At 60.4% G+C, this 16636-nt stretch overlaps 1 protein-coding gene across 2 annotated transcripts in view; it reads left to right on the forward strand.

The window, feature by feature from the left end:
• The window catches only part of SEPTIN9 (septin 9), a 120973-nt gene that overhangs the window by 19541 nt on the left and 84796 nt on the right, over positions 1-16636 (forward strand). Inside the window, exon 1 of one of the 2 annotated variants that reach the window (XM_070393433.1) lies at positions 4255-4835. The exons of the other annotated variant lie outside the window; for it this stretch is intronic. Coding sequence (XP_070249534.1) covers positions 4814-4835 — 22 coding nt within the window. The 5' untranslated portion in view covers positions 4255-4813. Of the gene's footprint in view, positions 1-4254; positions 4836-16636 lie in introns of those variants that run through there. 2 annotated transcript variants of the gene reach the window in all.

Below are 16636 nucleotides of genomic sequence, written 5' to 3' on the forward strand. Positions count from 1 at the left end.
CATTCTCCTTCCGGGGTACCCTGGACCCAAGCTGTCAGCCCCCCAGCAGCTCGGCCTTGGGGTTCCACTGCCTGCCCCATCGGCTGGGCGCTCCGTGGCCCTCAGCAGGCGGCGGGAGAAGCCGGGGGTGGGGTTAGGGGGCGGCCAACAATGAGTTTAGGTGGAAACGCCAGCCTTCTGTTGCCTCGACGGCAGCGCGGCCTATCTTTTCGTTTGCCTTCTGGGGAGAAGTCTATGGAGACCGTGAGTCTCCAGGTGGAGGAGGAGGAGAAGCAAGCCCGTCCGGCCGGGCAGTGGGCTCACGTTTAATTATTTGACCCAAATTAAAACCTCGTTCCTCAGCAGCACGGCCAGATGGCGAGCGCTCGCAGCCACACGTGGCGGCCGCCTTGGACCCAGGAGAGAGCGCTGACATCATCGCGGGGAGCGCTGGCCGGCAGTTTGCACGCACCGGACGCTGGAACTCACGGGCTCCCAGCGGGCAGTGAAAGAGCAGCTCAGGGCAGAGTTTTCAGTGTTCCGGGGGCCGTGTGCACGCAGGGGCCCCGGGCAGACTCCACCAGGCCCCGGGCCCTGCACCCCGAGCTCCCACGGCCTCCTGCCTTCGCCGGGAAAGATGTGCCAGCTCGCGGCTCGGGCCGGGCTGCAGCCCGGACGGATGGCTGCGCGAGAGGCCCTTCGCGGTGGAGCCCACCCGGCCTGGGCCGCTTCTCTCCGTTGTCTTGGTTCCCGCCCATCCTAACCTGGAAGGACTCCCAAGCAACAGTCCAGCCGGCCCGGATCCTAACACGTCAGCCCGCAGCAGTCCGGGGCAGAGTCCGCTGGGTTCTATTTATTTAGGAACAGCCGAATGGAGGGGCAATAAAAAGCAATGGAGGGGCAATAAAAAGCGGGGAGAAGGTTCCGGAGAGGAATGCAGCCGGCCCCAGGCCCGGAATCCGGAATCCGGAATCCCGAATCCGTCCTGCCCTGGAGGCTGCAGCAGCCAGACTGGCCGCCTGGTGGTCTCGGCCAGCTGCCTGCTGAGCTGGCAGGGACGGTAGCAGCGGCCACAGGAGGTCGGGGGGAGGGGGCTCCTTACTTATAACTCAGGGAAGCCAACCCCAGTGGTTGAGACTTTCAAAGGGAGAGGTTGCAGGGCCCTGGAGCTGGAGCTCTTGGAGGAGGAACGGTGGATGCCTGAGTGAGGGGAGGGGCGGGAGAGACAGCCTGAAATCCGAGCCCAGGCCCCAGAAAGTGCCCCTGCAGCCCCCCCCCCCCCCCCCGCCCTCCTCCTGCCTCCACAGGGCCCTCTCCCGCATGGCCACCCGGCGCAAGGCCATGTCCATCCTGCGACCCCTTCCCGAGGCCCCTGCTGCCCACGGCAGGCCCCCGGGTGCTCGCTCCTTTCCTCCGGGCCTGCAGTGGGAGCTCAGGGTCCCCTCCCGGGGGGTGCGGGAGGCACAGATGTGCTTCCTGGAAGGGGGCAGCCCTCACTCTTCCTCCCTCTGCCCCGGGCCCTCGAAGGTGATGGTGGCATTGCCAAGAAAGGGCCGGGAGTATGGAAACCCGGGGGCAGGTCTGCGGGCTGCAGGACAAGACGCCAGCTTGAGCGCCGCCTGGAAGGGGCTGGGGGGCAAGTGTGCCCACCCCAGGGCGTGGCCAGGCTGGGTGCGGGCGTGGGGCCCGGCTGGCTGGCACAAGCAGTTTCCCGCAGCTGTGGCCTCGGGCACAGGGACCCTGCCTCCCTGGGGCAGCATGTGTCGTGGGTTCGGCGTGGGGAGAGCTGTAGGAAGGGAGGGCGGCCCCCCGCTGGGACCACTCGGCCGTTTACTGGGCCTGCTGTGCCTGGCGCCCCTCAGACAGGGACAAAGCTCTGCAGAATCCAGAGCCCACCAGTGCTCTGGGGGCTGGAGCCACGTGGGAACCCGCTTTGGGGATGGGGACTGGCCTGACTCAGCGAACAGCCGGGGCCTGGCCCCCCTCCCTGCCTGGCCTCACCCCACCTCCCCGCAGGCCTCACCCCACCTCTGTGCTGGCTCCTGACTGACTCAGGTCTCATCCAAGCCCATCGGTGCTGCCAGGTTTTTGGTTTCAAATGATCCCCCGCATGGCCAGGATGCTTGGACTGTTAGGCACGGCGGCGGGGGGAGGACCTCGAGCCAAGCTCTGCCGAGGGAGACCGAGGGCCGAAGCCTCGCTCAGCAGCTGCCCCGACCGCAGCAGTGAGAGCTGGCGCGAGCTCGCCGGTGCCGGCAGGAGGTGGCCAGGAAGGGTGAGCCCGGCCACGGCGGCCCTCGTCCCGCCCACCACCGGCCGGGGCTGCCGCCGCCGCCTCCGGAATCGGTGCTGGAGAGACCCTTTGGCACCAAAGGGGTTTCTTTATAGGCCTCTGCAGTTTCTGAATTTAATACAAAGAACATGTTACCTTTATAATCAGAGAAACCAATAAGGAAGGTTTTTTAAAATCAGAAAAGAGATGAAGTAACCCCAAAAGTTCCCACGGTTCCCGTTGCTCTGACTTACTAACTGGTTTAACGTTGAGTTCTAGAAGGAACGGTCGTCAGCAGGAAACGTCACACGGGGGACGCCGGCTCTTCAGTCTGTGGCTCCCGCGCGCGTGGCTGTCCTGTGGCTGCGCTGACGCATGTCCACACGCTGGGGGCGTCTCGTCGTCTCACGTCTCACGGCGCCGGAGGCCGCGCTCCCTCCGCAGGCTCTAAGGCAGTGGTTCTCAACCTGTGGGTCACGACCCCTTTGGCGGTCGAACGATCCTTTCACAGGGGTCGCCTAAGACCATCCTGCATATCAGATATTTACATGACGATTCATAACAGTAGCAACATGACAGTTATGAAGAAGCAACGAAAAGAATTTTATGGTTGGGTCACAACATGAGGAGCTGTATTTAAAGGGCCAGAAGGTTGAGAACCGCTGCTCTAAGGAGTCCGTTCCCGCCCTCCTCCCGCTCTGGGGGCCGCCGGCACCCCTTGGCTGGTGGCCGCCTCCCTCCGGGCTCCAAGGCCAGCATCTTCCCATGGTCCCGTCTCTGCTCCGTCTCGCACCCCTTCCACTGCCTGGCTGTCAGGTCTCCCTCCGCCTCCCTCTTATGTGGGTCCATGGGATGCATTGAGGGTCCACCTGCAATCCAGGGTCGTGTCCCCCCTCAGGGTCCTTCGCTAAGTCCATCTGCAGCCACTCTTTCTCCACATGAGGCTCCGGGTTCCAGGGATGTGACATCGCGGGGCCGTCGTGCAGCTCACCACGGCGCCTGAGCCCGGCTCCCCTTGGCTGAGACACGGTCCCACCTTCTGTCCCCGTGCAGCTGCCTTTGGGGTGTCCTCCAGCTCTGCTGAGGGCGGGCGGGGGCTGTGCTTGTCTCCCAGAGTCTGAGAATTGCCGCCCCCCCCCCCCACACACACCCAGGAAGATGCCCTTGTTACTGGGCAGACTGCACTTGGGGTCTTGTCCTGGGCGGGAGGGGACGGGGGCTTGGTGCCACCCAGCTCGGGTGGCCATGGCGGGCAGGATCCGCGCACGCAGAGGCCGCCCGGGAGGGACGGGCAGCAAACAACGAAAATGAGCGAAGGGCAAACGGGGAGACGTGGTTTCATCTCAAAGGGGTGGCACCTCCGGCCCAGCCCACGTGGCCGGGCAGGGCTCAGGGCTGCGGCCACAGGCCCTCGCCGTCCCGGGAGAAGCGGAAAGTCTGGAGTTCCGGGTGAAATCGCTGAGCGGCCGGCATTGGCACGTCGCACATTTCTTTGAACAGGGCCGGGCGAACAAACCCGGCTCTGTCTGTCCCCAGGGCTGCCCGTTCCAGCCCTGGAGGTGCATGAAGCTTACAGAGCAGAAGGGGTGTCCCCAGCTCCCCGCGCCCCAGCCCCGGGGACCCCAGGCCCACAGCAGCAGCCCCCAGCTCGCCGGGGCCCTGCCCCCTGCCAGAGGCGCTGAGTCTGGGGAAATGGGCGGGCGGCTCCCCCAGGGGACAGCTGAGACTCACTGACTCATGCGTGTGGTAGGAATCTTCCAGGAAGTCTGTCCCGCTCTCCCGGGCGCTGGGCGGGGCGCTGCCTCTGCCACCGCGGACACCGGGCACCGGCGACGGCAGCTGCTGCGTGGGCTGCTCGGGCAGGTGCTCCTGCACGGCCTGCCTGGGGTGCGGCCGCCCTCCTTCCTTCCGGCCGAGCTGGGTCGGGGTGACGCCGGGCAGCCGCTGAGGGCAGGCGAGGCCGCCCAGGACCCCGCTGCTCAGACGCCGGGACCAGAGGAAGCCGTGGCGTCGGGGAGCTGGGGAATGAAAGGCGGTGGACGTCGCCAGGAATCTGACGCTGAGCTGGCTTCCAAGAGGCTCAGGGAAGCTGCTCCAAGTGGATATTAAAAGGGAGCCGAGCAGGACTCGCCGGGCCGAGTGGGTGGAGAGAGGCCGCCGGAAGCGCCGAGCCACCGCCGAGCCTGGACACGGTCCTCCCTCCGTGGTCCCGCCGCCTGCCCGCCCGTGGACCGGGACCTGGGCCGTGGGAGCCCTTCGAGGCCCACGGCTGCCCTCGCTCCTCCTCCTCCTCCTCCCCTCCACCCCCCCCTCCTCGCTTTCCTGCTCCCCGTCGCTCCGATTTAGAGGCAATGCTACGCGGAGCGGGGCACACATATGAGCAGCACATGGAGATGTGATCCGGGGTTCGCCATCGCAGCAGATTGAAGAAATTAGACCAGACAAAGGGTGTTTTGGAAGAGGAGGAGGAGGAGGCAGAGGAGGGAGGGCGACGGGGAGGAAGGGGAGGACGCCTCTGGAGAGGGGACCGGGACTCCGCCCGCTGCCAAGTCTGTCGAAGTGATGGAAAGAGACCGGATCTCAGGTAGGCGAGCCCCCCACCCCCAGCCTCCCTGATGCTTCGGGAGTCGTTGCCCAGGGGTCACTTGGGCTCATTCTTGTGGACGTGTTCCTCCTCCTGTTGACCGTTCCGAGGTCGTGGCAGGTCATGTTCCTAAAGCGAAGCCCCACTGAGTCCCTTCCCCGCCCCCCGTGCCACTCACTTCCGCACGGGGAGGCGGCCGGGACCGGGTGGGGGGACCTGGGCGGCAGCATTGGGCGGAGTTGGGGGCGCCGGTTGGTGGTTGTTTGCCCTCCGTGCGGTTTGTGTTGTCGCTGCCAGCCGGTCTGTCTGCAAGGCCGCCGCGGTGTCCTCCCCGAAATAGCATTTTGGTGCCTTCCTGGGGCTTGATTACAGGGAGGAGGTCCCAGTGCCCAGAGGAGATGGGCAGACGCGCGTGTGTGTGTGCGCGCGAGGCTTCGGGGGGATGAAGATGGATCGTGCTGGGGGGTGACAGTGTCATCGGGTCCCATGCTTACCTGGGAGCCCTGGGATGGAGAGGGGAACAGTGGCCACCGTTACGAGGGACATTTCAGGCCAGAAAGATGAGCAGATGTGGGCTCTGCTCAGAATCACGGTGTAAAACATCTGCCCACACTTCAGGGTCCGGAGGCAGGGCAGGCGGCTGGGTCTCGAGCTGTGAGCCCCCCGAGACAGGCCAAGTGGCCGTCCAGGTCGGCAGCCCCCACAGAGCAGGCCCAGACCGTGGGGCCGGGACCCTGAGGTGGGCGAGGGCGGCCGGAGGAAGGGGGGAGGCTGTCCTGCAGGGGTCCGGGAGGAGACCCCCGCTCCAGGTCAGGCCGGCCTCGTGTGCCGGGCTGTGTCAGCTCTGACCGCACCATGAGTGACTAACTCCCACTCATGTGGCGTCTGCCGCTGACCACGCACCCCTCGAGCCGGGTGCCGGGTCCCCGAGCAGGGCTGTGGCGTCCTCGGCAGCAGCCTCGTCTGCGCTCAGGTGTCCCGAGCTGACCCGTGGGTCACAGTGAGGCCGAGGGTGCCACCTCGCACTGCCGTGGCCTGGGCTGTTGTTTGCCACGGGGCATGTTGGATGAGGCCAGACGGAAGGAAGGCCTGTGTCCGTGGGCCGGCCACCAGAGCGGCTGGCGGAGCGTGTGTGTGTGTGTGGGTGCGTACGGGTGCCCAGGCCGCTGGGCACGCACACACTGGCACAGCGGGCTGACCACGGGAGGCGGGGCAGCCGTGGACTCGGGCGGAAGGCCACCCGTCCATGTCTGAACTTGGTGACGTGGGCCCGCGGGGGCAGACGGGGTTAAGGAGCTAGGGTTTCCTGTTCTCAGCGTGGCAGGGCCACGGGTCAGAGGCCACCTGAGAGGCCCGTGGGAGGCCTGGCAGGATGGCCACTGCCCTGGCCAGAAAGATGAGCAGATGTGGGCTCTGCTCAGGTCCTGGAGCAGATCACGGGGGAAACATCTGGTTAGCGCGCCAGGGCGGGGGGCGGGGGGGGCGGGGGGGGGGGAGGCAGACAGCCCGTGTTGGGGGCCTCGGTCCAGCCTTCGTTTTAGATGACCAAGCCCGGTCCAGATGGTGACCACAGGGGACCAGAGAGCTGGCACACAGAGGTGGCGGGGCGGGTCGCTGGGGGGACGCGGGAGTGACCGCCATGTCCTGGAACCTCCGGGCTCAGCAAACCCCAGGAACTCGGCAACGGCCGGCTCTGCGGCCTGACCACCGGGCCGAGGCCGCTCTCTGCTGGGGACGGCACGGGAAGGGGTGACGGGAGCCTCCTCCCCGGCTGTTTGAGGGAAAGGCATGGCTTTCTATGAAACCCTCATTCGGATGCATTTTTATTCAACAAACAAACAAAACAGTGTCCTGCCGGCCGTTGTGGCTCAGAGGTTGAGCATTGACCTATGAACCAGGAGGTCAGGGTTTGATCCCTGGTCAGCACAGGCCCGGGTTGTGGGCTGGACCCCCAGTGGGGGGCGTGCAGGAGGCAGCCGATCCGATTCTCTCTCCTCATTGATGCTTCTATCCCTCTCTCTCCCTTCCTCTCTGAAATCAATAAAAATGCTGCTTAAACAAACATGCACCCTCGCCGGTTCAGCTAAATGGTTAGAACGTTGGCCCAAAAACCAAAGGGTTGGGGGTTCGATTGCGGTCCAGGGCACGCGCCTCGGTTGCAGGTTCCATCCCCGGCCCAGGTCAGTGTGTCTCTCTCACGTCGACGTTCCTCTCTTTCTCCTCCTCCTCCCTCCCTTCTCCTCTCTCTAAAAACCAATGGGAAGATATCCTCAGGTGAGGATTAAACACAGCAACAAACACGAACAAACAAAACCTGAAACTCATTCTTTCAAAGCTGAAAAACTGGTTACAGAAGGAATGGGAACGAAAGCCCGAGCTGTTTCCCGACGTCCCTCGGGCCTGGTCGGACCCGACCTTGGCCTGACCTTGGTCTGTGATGGTAACGCCGCAGTCACCAGGCCCTGGGAAGCGAGTCCCCTGCGGCCCGGGCCTCCGTTTCCTCATCTGTAAAGGGAGAGGTTGGGCAGGCCCAGCCTGTGGCCTCTGAGCCTGTTCTGGGGGCCCCTTCCTGCTGGAGCTCTGTCCTTCTCGCCAGCACACCCCGCTGTCTCTTGGAACGGTGGCTGTGGCACCCCCACCCCCACACGGGCACAGGGGAGGTGAGCAGGGGCCGGGCTGCTGTGCACATGTGGAGGGGGCTGCCCCGCGAGACCCCCACTGCCCACTTCCACGGGGCTGTCCCCGCGCATGCCCACTGGGCTGGCGTTGAAGGCGTGTCCGGCCAGCTCTCAGCCACTGCCCCGCAGCTGTCCACGAAGGGCTGCGGGGACGGTGAGGTCTGCCTACCCTCGGGCGTGGGCGGCCTCAGGAGACCTTGGCTGCTGCCCAGGCTGTGAGCCGGGGCCTGGCCCCCTCACCCCGCCCCCCCACCCCCCCCATACACAGAAGGTGCCTGAGGGCTGGTCAGGGCGGGTGAGTCACGCAGGACTGGCTGCTGGGACCCGAGGCCGCTCCTGCAGCCCCGGTTCGTGTTTCTTCCCATTCGGTCCGGCCGGTGGGGAAGGTTCTGTGGCTTTTGCAAATTAAGCTGTTTTATCTGGTTCCAAGCGCTTGCATTTCAGCGGGAGAGTCTCCAGGAGGGAATTTCCACTGAGGCGCTGTCCTGGGCTCAGCGGGGCCGGGAGCGGGGGCGGGGGCGCTGCAGGCAGGGCGTGTGGACGTCCAGGCTGGGCCCTGACGGTGGCGTGGGGTCCAGGAGGGCCGGGCCACGGTCACTGGCCGCCCGCCCCTGGCTGGGCACCTGCCTGAGGCAGTGAGGCCCAGCGGCCACCAGCAGCAGAGCCGGCGCTCTCTCCTCTCCCTACAGTCCTCACCGTCCCCGTCCTCACTGTCCCCGTCCTCACTGTCCCCCTGTCCTCATTGTCCCTCTGTCCTCAGTGTCTCCCTGTCCTCACTGTCCCCCTGTCCTCACTGTCCCTCTGTCCTCAATGTCCCTCTCTCTGCTGTCCCCGCGTATTTCTGGGTCCCGGGCACTTCCACCCCAGCCTGGCTGGGGCTGTGGTCCTGGCTTCCTGGACCTGCTCTCGCCCCCTCGGCTTCACTTCTTGGGTCCGAGATGAGGGGCCTGGCCCGAAGCCCCGGCCCCCTGAGCCCTGACCGCAGGCCTGTGCACACCCTCTCCGCGCTCGGCTCCAGGCCCCTGCCCCTCTCTGCCCCTCTCGGTCCCGGTCCCTGAGCTCCTGGTGTTCACGCTGGGTGGCCCTGGGTCTGGACTCCCCCCCCTTCTGCCCAGCCCAGCCCTGGCCGTCCTGCCCTCCAGCCTGGTAGTGGGTCCCGCGGGGTCCAGGTGCCCCGAGGATGCAGGTCGCACAGCCATGCCCGCCGTGGGAGATGTCACTCGGGATATCGCTACTCGCCAACGACCACGGAACGCCGGCTTTAGAGCGGTCGGCTCGGTCAGATGCCCGAGTGAGCTCAGTGACTGCACAGGGCCTGGTCCCGATGGTGTCGCGTCCGCGTCCGTGGGAGAGGCAAGGGGTGGGGGCTCCTGTGCACCCAGAGAGGGCGGTCTTGGGCTGTGCCCTGTGATGTGTTTGGGGGGGCACAGAGCAGGCCCTGCAGCCCGTGCCCCCAGCTGGCAGAGAGCAGCGGAGGGAAGGGGGGCGCGCATCTCTCTGGGGAGGAGGCGGCCGGGTGCTGGACACGTGCATCTTCCCTGCATGGGCGCCACCCCCATTTACTGCGGCGAGGGGCCCCCCCACTCCCTACAGCCTCAAACTGACAGGAACCGGGTGCAGAAAGCCTTCGGACCAGCAGGTGGCGGTGCAAGCCCTCCGGAGCCCAGTTCCTCCTGGGCTCTATTTGCACTGAATTCCTGGGCGGAGGGTGGCCGCTCTGGTGGCAGGTGGGGGAATGGGAAACACGGTGAGGCCCCGAAGGCGTGGGGGCAGGAGCGTGGAGGGCGCCCCCCGACGTCCACCCTAAACAGTGGGGGCGGGAGCTGAGGGTTTCTGGCAGGGTCTCCCGCCACCTCTCTTTTCTTCCCTCTTTGTGGTTGGTGTGCCCCAATCTATTTTAAAATTTTCCAACTTTTACTGTGAAAACTGTCAAACACAGGGAAGATGGAAGACTGGTAGCGGGAGCCCCCTACGCCCGCCCCCTGGTTCCGCAGTGGGCACTGGGCTCAGGGCGTCACCACGCATCCGCATCCGCCCCGGCCGCCCCTGTGAGGTCCGGGTGCGCGTCAGAGTAAGTTACTGATGTGGGTGCCCACCACCCTCTGAAGCCTCAGCCTGCGTTGCATTAACTGGAGTCCAGGACGCTGCTCCCCAACTTACGATGGGGCGACGTCCCAATAAACCCTTCACCAGTTGAAAATCCCGTTAAGTTGAAAACGCAGATAACACACCTCACTTAGCCACACCCAGTTTGGCTCAGTGGGTAGAGCATCTACCTGTGGACTGAAGGGTCCCGGGTTGGATTCTGGTCTAGGGCACAGGCCCAGGTTGCGGGCTCCATCCCCAGTGTAGGACATGCAGGAGGCAGCCAATCAATGATTCCCTCTCATCATTGATGTTTCTCTCTCTCCTTCTCCCTTCCTCTCTGAAACCAATAATAATATGTTATATATATATATAGAGAGAGAGAGAGAGAGAGGCCCCGCCTACCAAGCACCGTGGTGTAGCCACGCCACTTTCCGCTGGGCGCACATGGCTTTGCCTCCCTGCGAAGTTGAAAAGTCCTAAGTCGGGGACAGTCTGCACTTGATTATGGTCCTTTTTCTCTCTTTGAAGCGAAATGTATGTGCAGATCTCAAGTGCGTTCTCTGTATCGAAGCTCCAATTGGAATATAGAACCCCACCATCGCGCCCCCTGCCCTTCCCAGCCAGTCTCTGCCCCCACCTCTGAATTTTCCACAATGGATGAATTTTGCCCGTTGGAACGTCCTTTAAATATATATTTTTTATTGATGTCAGAGAGGAAGGGAGAGGGAGAGAGAGAAACATCAATGATGAGAGAAAATCATGGATCGGCTGCCTCCTGCACACCCCGCACTTGGGATTGAGCCCGCAACCCGGGCCTGTGCCCTGACCAGGAATCGAACCGTGACCTCCTGGATCAGAGGTCGATGCTCAAACCACTGAGCCCCGCCGGCCGGGCTGAATGTCCTTCAGATCCACACGTGCTGCAGGTGCGGGTGGCTGGGGGCATGATTGCTGGTTCGTGGGGGGACGTGCTGTGGTTCTGTCCGTGGGCCCCGGGCTGTTTCCATGGGCTGCTCTGAGCCTCCTGTAGGTGTTTCATGGCACATGCCTCCCTGTCTCTTGGGCAAATACCGAGAACCAGAATCTGCCGGGTCTTTTCCCCGTGTGGCTGCACAGTTTTCACGCCCATCCCCGGGGCATGAGAGTTCCGGCTGCGCCCCGTCCTGGCCGACCTGGCGCTGCCACTCACGGGGTAGTGGTTCTGGTGGGCACGTGGGGGCGTGTCTTCCTGGCTTTAATTCGCATTCAACTGATGGCTAAGCTCGCCGAGCACACACTCCTGTACTCCTTGGCCATCCCTGTATGTCGCTTTGTGAAATGTCTTTTCGAAGTTTTAAGACTGGGTTGCTTGGCTTTTTCTCATCTTTTCCTGATACTGGGCTTCTGTCAGATGTATGGTTTGTAGATATCGTATTTCTTTTTTTTTTTTTTACCAATTTGCAGCTTGCCTATTCATTTCCTAATGGTATCTTTTGATGAGCAAACGTTTATGATTTTAACCCGGGCCGGTTTGGCTCAGTGGCTGGAGTGTCGGCCTGCTGACTGAGGGGTCCCCGGCTTGATTCTGATTGGGGGCACAGGCCTGGGTTGCGGTCTCGATCCCTGGTGGGGGGTGTGCAGGAGGCAGCCGATCAATGATTCTCTCTCATCATTGATGTCGCTCTCCCTCTCCTTCTCCCTCCCCCTCTCCCTTCCTCTCTGAAATCAATAAAACACACACATATATATATTTAATTTTGATGAGGTCTGATTTCACAGATTTCTTCCCTTTTGGTTGCCACATTCTGCCTTCTTATAAGAAAGCGTTGCCTACTCCCAAGTTGCAAAGATGTTTTTAATGTTGCTTCTAGAAGCTTTATAGCTGTAGCTTTTATTTTTGGTTTAGAGAGCATCTTGAATTAATTTAGCCTATGGCATGAGGTTAAGATTTCTTTGCTGTTCTGTATGGACTTTCAGCTGATTCTCCGCTGAGTCCCCGGCACCTTTGTGGGGCAGCAGGCCCTGTGCGCATGTGTTTTCATTTGGGGGCCCTATCGCGCTGGTCTGTCTCTGGAGAACCATATTGCCCTGATTGCTGTGGCCGCATCCTAAGTCTTAAAATAAGGTCTCCCAGTAGGTCCCGAACATGGCTTTGGATGGTCTCGTTTGAATTTCCTTATAAATTGTTTAAGTAGCGTGTCAACTCCTTCCAAAAGGCTCGATTGCAGGTCAATTTAGAATGGACATTTTAACAACATCGAGTCTTCTAATCTTAAAAGCCTGGTTTGTCTCCATTTCTAAGGCCTTTCCATATTTCTTTCTCTAATCTCTACAGAATTACATTTTCCCATAGTTTTCAATGAATCGATCTTCATGTCAATTGTTAAACTTACTCCTCTTTTTTTTTTTTGCTGCTATTGTAAATTGAATATCTATTTTAAATTTCATGTTGCGCTGTGTGCTGCTAGTATATAAAACTACAGTAGACTTTTGTGTATTAATCCTATATCCTGTGACCTTGTCAAAGTCATTTATGAATCTAGTGCTTGTTTTGTAGATATTTTGTGATTTACTAACCAAGCATGTCGTCTGAGAATCGGCCGTGTTACTTTTTCCTTCTGGACCCGGCGCCTTTCATTTCTGTTTCTTACCTTATTGCACCGGCTACAGTTGCTAGTCCAATCCTGTGGGAGAACTTACAATGTGAACTCTAGGTTTTCCGCATCGGCCTTTTGTCAGATGCGGAAATCCCCTTTTATCCTTTATTTGCTGGAGTTTTTAAAACATGAGTGATCGTTGACTTTGGTAAGTGCTTTTTCGTACAGCAGTCCCCCACACCCACACCCACCCTCGGGTGATACATCCCAGGATCCCCAGCGAGTGCCTGAAAACTTGAATCGTACAGAACCCTGTATAGACTATGTTTTTTCCCAACACATCCATACCTACGATAAAGTTTAATTTATAAAGCAGGCACAGTAGGCGATTAACTGCAATAATAAAAGAACTAGTGTAGCAACACACTGTAGCAGAAGTGAAGTAAATGGCTCTGGAGCCATAATCACTCAAAATAAAGGTTATGTGGACACAGGCGCTGTGATACCGACTCAGTCGATCTGCTAAGGGTCTGGCAGGCGCTGGACAGAAGGATGGTTCACATTCCGGGCGGGACAGAAGCATGCGGAGCGAGATTTTATCACGCTCCTCAGAAAGGCTCGCCATTTAAAACTTAAGGATTGTTTATTTCCGGAATTTTCCATGCAAGATTTTTGGGCTGCGGTTGCCTGTGGGTGACAGATGCCGGGGGAAGCAACGCCGGGGATAAGGGGGGACGACTGTGTCTGTGGGGGTGACCCTTTTTCTCCCTGATCCTATTAATGGGGCGAAGTACAATGACTGGGTTTGAATGTGAAACCAAGGTGCATTCTGGGAACACGTCCGACATGGCTAAGTTCCACCCTCTTCGTATTTTCTGGGTTTGACCTGTTAAGGATTTTGGGTGTGGATTCCAGGAGGGGAATGGGTATGGGATGTTCTTAGTCTTGGTGACGTCTTTGCCAGGGTTATTTTGGCTTCAGAAGATGGGTTTGGAAAAAAATAAAAATAAAAATAAAATGGGTTTGGAAGCGTTCCCCCTTCTCGATTTTCTGTAAAAGTCTGCATGAAATTGTTGTTATTTCTTCCTTAAATGTCTGATGGAATTCACCAACGAAGCCATCTGTCCCTAGCGTTGTTGTTTTTTTAAGTTTTTTACTTCCAAATTAAGTATTTGTGTTAAATATATTAAATGAACTTGCTATTTAAATATATGAGATCTATTTAACACTGAGAGACTCATTCAAGGCTTTTACTGCCTCTCCTGTCAGTGTTGGTAAGCTGTAGTTTGAAGGAATTTGCTCGTTTATTATTATTTTAATGTTTATAGGACTTTAGGGCTAACCCTTCATTTCTAATATTGGTAATCTGTGCTCTCCTTTCTCTCTCTCTCTCTCTCTCTCTCTCTCTCTCTCTCTCTCTCTCCCTTTCTCCCCCTGGTCTGCCCCTGAGTTTATCGACTGATAGATCTTTTCAAAGAACTCACTTCCGGCTTTCTTTTCCTTCCATTTCCCATGTTCTTGATTTCTGCCCTTATTTTTCCTCCCTCCCTCCCTCCCTCCCTCCCACTTACTTTGGTGTGTCCAGCGGCCCAGGCAGGAAACGGAGGCCACCCGGTAATCCGCACAGCAAAGTATAACATAAAGAATTGTTATCTGATAAGCCCAGCCAGCGTGGCTCAGTGGTTGAGCGTCAACTATGAACCAGGAGGTCACGGTTCGATTCCCGGTCAAGGGCACATGCCCGGGTTGGGGCTCAATCCCCAGTAGGGGGCGTGCAGGAGGCAGCCGATCAATGATTCTCTCTCATCATTGATATTCCTCTCTCTTTCTCTCCCTCTCCCTTCCTCTCTGGAATAAAATATATACGTATGTGTATTTTTTAAAGAATTACTATCTGATAGAGGGGGGTTAGCTCCTAAAAGGGCAAAAGCGGACCCAGAGGAACAGGAACCGCAGGGACAAGCAGCAGCCACGTTAGAAGAGAGGCGGGGGCTGTGGCTTCTCGGCCGGGACACCAGAGCTCAGGCCGCAGAGAAAGGACAGAGCCACTGGGCTCCATCGAAAGCAAAGGCCTGCGCGTCAGCAGCGTGGAAAGGAGCCCCGTAACGGGAGGAAGCGTTTGCAGATCCCACGTCTGCCTGATATCGGGGATGTAGAAGGAACTGCATGGGGACGGAAGGGCGACGCAGCTAATGCGCTCAACAGTAAAGAGCCTTTAACAATTAAAAAAAGACTCCGGCAACTTCATCACAAAAAACCAACAGCCCGATCGAAAAACTGGCCAAGGACGCTTCTCCAGGAGAGACGGAGCGGCCGGCGCCCCGAAGAGACCTCCACGCCGCTCTCGTCAAAGCCGCTGCGAGGCGCCCGCGCTCCGCACCGGGAGGCCGTCACCGCCGCAAACACAGCGCCAGGGTGTGGGGAGTCGGAGCGTCTGCCGCGGTGGGAACGCAGCCTCCGTGGAAATAGCTTGGCGGTTCCTCAGAGATTAAACATAGAGTCACCATGTGATTCAGCAGTTCCGCTTCGAGGTCTGTACCCGAAGAATTGGAAGCAGATGTGTGCGCATCCAGATGTGTGTGCGGCTGCGTGAGAGCAGGCGTGGCCCCGGGCCGGGGCGGGAAGCGGGAGCCGTGTGTTTAGTGTGTGTTCGTGGCACTGAAACACGCACCTAAGATGGTGAGAATGGCGACTTTTATGCCGTGGCTGTCACTGCGCACATGGAGCAGCAGCCACCCCCTGCGGGGCGGAGGGCGGGCACCTGAGAGGGAACGGGGGCTCCCTCCCGCCTGGCTGCGTCCTGGGGTCAGGCCTTGTTGGGGGGCGTGGCGGCCACGACACCCGCCACAGCTGGTGGGGAGACCCTGCCAGGGGCGCGGGCACGGCTGGTCCGTAGGGGCAGCTCCCTGGGTGGCAGATGGGCTGTAGGGAGGTGGCAGGTGGAGGTGGTCACAGGAACTGCCCGCCAGGGGTCTGAGCGGTGCCTGGGCTGGGGGTGCAAGCTGGTGCTCGGCCTGGCGGCTGTGCCCGAGGAGGACGGAGCGCAGAGAACCAGGAAGGCGGGCCAGACTGTGCGTGTGTGTGTCTGTGTGTGTCCGTGTCTGTGCGTGTGTCTATGCGTGTGTGTGTGTGTGTGTGTGTGTGTGTCTGCTGTCTCTGAGTGCGTGCAGAGGAAATGAGGCACGCCCAAGTGCAGAGGCGGGGGTCCGAGCAGGCAGCCCCAGGGTTAAGGGAGCCGAGAGGAGGAAGCGGGTGGGGTCCTGGGAACGGAGGTGCGGGGGAGCGGGGCGCAGGCCTGCCACACCCTGGAGGCCGTGGAGGCCGCCCGAACGCTCCCTGTCTTGCTTCATGAAGCCCAGGACCCTCGAGCTGAAAGACAAGCGAGGCTGTCCTCTGGGGTGTGCATGTGTGCGTGCACATGCGTGTGCATGCGTGTGTGCACGTGTGTTATGTGCACACACGCACATAGCTCTCATTTTCCTCTTTTCCTGACCACCAGAGAGAATTTCCGTGAGCCTCCACCCTCCCCAAGCTGCACTAGGAGGGACACGCACGCAGGCGCGCGCGCACACACACACACACACACACACACGTGCACATACAGTCGGGGCGAGCGCGCCTGTGACAGCACCTCGGCCTGGCAGGAAACGGGACTCCGGGAAACGCAGGCCCCACCTCTGGCACAGAGCCATGTTTTTGCTGCTCATTCAGGAGAGCAGAGTGGGGGTGGGGTGGGAACAGATTTTGCCGAAAGCGTCCGGGCCGTTGAGGGCCCGTCCTGGTGGCTCCGGTCCCAGCTCTAACGGGCTCAGGACAGACATCCGTGACGCAGGGTGTCCTCGAGGCCGGCAGCCACGCCCCGGGCTGGCCTTCTCCTGGGTCCTGGGCGAGATCTCGGCCGTCACCTGCTAAGCTGGCGGGTGCAGGCGGCTGGTTGGTGCCTGGGAAACCTGTTAAAATACAGGTTCCAGGCCAACCCCGGCACCTCGGGGTCAGCTGAGGGCACTGACCTGCTGGACTGAGGGCACCGAGCTGCCGGCTGAGGGCACCTCGGGGTCAGCTGAGGGCACTGACCTGCTGGACTGAGGGCACCGAGCTGCCAGCTGGGGGCACTGGGGGCACCGGGATGGCAGCGGCCCCAGCAGGTGCTGGGCGAACAGCGGGGCTGGCGGAGGGGGCGTGGGAAACCCGGGTGCGTGCTGACGGGCTCGGAGCCGGTGAACAGCAGGACTTTGCCCATGAGACACAGTAACAGATGTGGCCTTGGCTGGGGAGAGCGGGGACACCGTGCCACGGGGCCAGGCTTGCTCAGGCCCGGCCCGGCGGCTGCTGTGACAAATGACCACAAACCGGAGCCTCATACAACGGAAATCGATCCTCTCAGCTCTGGAGGCCAGAGGTCTGGGATCGGGTCAGGTTGGGTCGTCCGGAGGCTGGAAAGAGAATCTTCTCCAGCTGC

The sequence above is a fragment of the Myotis yumanensis genome, unplaced genomic scaffold (assembly GCF_028538775.1).
Source record: "Myotis yumanensis isolate MYYU_CA2020_CCGP unplaced genomic scaffold, mMyoYum1.0.hap1 SCAF_16, whole genome shotgun sequence".
Taxonomy (NCBI): Eukaryota; Metazoa; Chordata; class Mammalia; order Chiroptera; family Vespertilionidae; genus Myotis; species Myotis yumanensis.